The 1,759-nt window shown below is 49.5% G+C and overlaps 1 protein-coding gene across 1 annotated transcript in view; it reads left to right on the top strand.

Moving 5' to 3' along the window:
- Positions 1–1,531, top strand: part of LOC104393954 (SLAIN motif-containing protein-like) — a 17,223-nt gene extending 15,692 nt beyond the window's left edge. The window contains exons 6-7 of the mRNA XM_010003481.1: positions 1–94; positions 1,474–1,531. Of these exons, the coding sequence (XP_010001783.1) occupies positions 1–94; positions 1,474–1,531 (152 nt within the window). The remainder of the gene's footprint in view (positions 95–1,473) is intronic.
- Positions 1,532–1,759: the final 228 nt, after the last annotated feature.

Here is a 1,759-nt window from a genome sequence, read left to right as displayed (position 1 = left end):
GGGTCACCGTGGCAAAAAACGCGCCCGTCAAAGCACGCGCGGCCGTGGGGGGGATCTCGGTGCCCAAGAGCAGGCACACACCTCCGGCCAAGAGGTAAGTGTGGGACTTCAGGCCTCACAGATTGAATGGTCTGACTTAATCTCACAGATTAGAAATACTTTTTTTTTTTTTCAAATGAAGTGATGTGCAGCTCAGATCTCAAAGCATGGTGTGAATCATGGAATCCCAGAGCGGTTTGGGTTGGAAGGGACCTTAAAGATCATCCAGTTCCACCCCCCTGCATGGGCAGGGACACCTCCCAGCAGCCCGGGTTGTGTCTAGAGCTGGGTCAGAGCTGCTGATTCCCTTTAGCTGCAGGGCTGTGGCTGGGAAGTCCTTAAAGGGCACTACCTCAGCTGGAGGGTTCCTGCATGTTAAGTACTTGGTCCCTGGTCAGGAAGCAAAGGCTGCAACCAAAATTAAATTCTGTGCATGTGTGGACCAGTGGGATGTGACTCCCCAGCTGCTGGGTGAGAGGTCCCTTTTTACCATGTGCTCTCTGGCCAAACCTTTTAATATTTCAGTATCTGTCTGTTTAAAAAAATAAGTGCTTTTCTTAAAGCACAGCTAATTACCCAGAACAGAGAAGAGCACAGGCTCACACTTAACTTGTGTCAGAAATGAAAATGATGGCACATACTAATTTGGTGCATATGTCTGGTTTTGGGAAAGGGAAAAACTCTTCCAGAGGACAAACAGACTCTCTCTACTGTTAATAAAACAATCTTACCAGATGACCTACCCTGGTGCCTCTGAAACTTTGCTGCTGGTGAAATAGGTTTGGTGTTTGTTTTGTCCTTAGCCAGGACTCTGGGTGGGCATTGGCCAAGGCCTGATTAGTTTTTAGTAGGGTTTGAGCAGCAGCACAAATTAATGAGGCTTTTCTTAAGCATGAGTCTGTGTTATTACAGGAACTTCATGCAGCAGGGGGAAAGCAGAGCCTGTATCATGTTCATGACTGAAGGAAGGGTCAGACTCCTGGGCAATAAGCACTTGTTGATTCTTCATGTCCTGTTGCAGCCTGAGGTTGACCTCTCTGTGTTTCCTTTTGAGTGTTTTAAGTGACTTGCTAAACTCTTAAAATTACAACCTGATTATTTTTCATGTGTTTAGTCACGTTCACAAGGAAAAATATTTCTCTTGGGCTCAGTGATGGGAAAAGCCCACAGCAGTGCTAATCACTGAGCAGAGCAGGATAAATACGTCCCTGTTACCCAGTAATAGTCACTTCATTTCTCTCAATGCCCGAAATTGCTGCCCTGCCTGCTATGACCTCCGGGGGTTTGGGCTGTGACTGCAGCACCTGACCCGAGGCAGCAGTTGCAGAAAGGCCAGGGCAAACTCCACCCTCCAAGCAGCATTTCTGCCCACCTGCAGTGCTCACTGGGGCCTGGTGGAGCTGTGAGTGATGGTTTGTGTGTCTCTCAAAGCAGGTTTCTGCAGACTGCTCAGGCTGCCGAGGACGACTCCTGGAAGGAGGGGTGTTACTGACAGCCCTGGTGCTGACCCCAGCTGGCTGGGCTAAGGACAGTGTGTGACCATGACCCTCCCCAGCCCCATCCCACTCCAGACTGGTGTGTATAGCCCCTCACCTTCTGCTGCCCTGCCCAGAGCCTGACCTCTTCATGGTGGAACCACCAACTGCATTACTGGGTTTCCACTGTTGAAAACGTGACTGAAATACGAGTCTTTGCCTGAAGACCAAGCCTGGCCTTACTT

Source organism: Chaetura pelagica, unplaced genomic scaffold (assembly GCF_000747805.2).
Source record: "Chaetura pelagica isolate M959 unplaced genomic scaffold, ChaPel_1.0 scaffold938, whole genome shotgun sequence".
NCBI lineage: Eukaryota > Metazoa > Chordata > Aves > Apodiformes > Apodidae > Chaetura > Chaetura pelagica.
The sequence above is the reverse complement of the archived record's forward strand: the minus strand, read 5'-3'. Positions and strand labels throughout refer to the sequence as shown.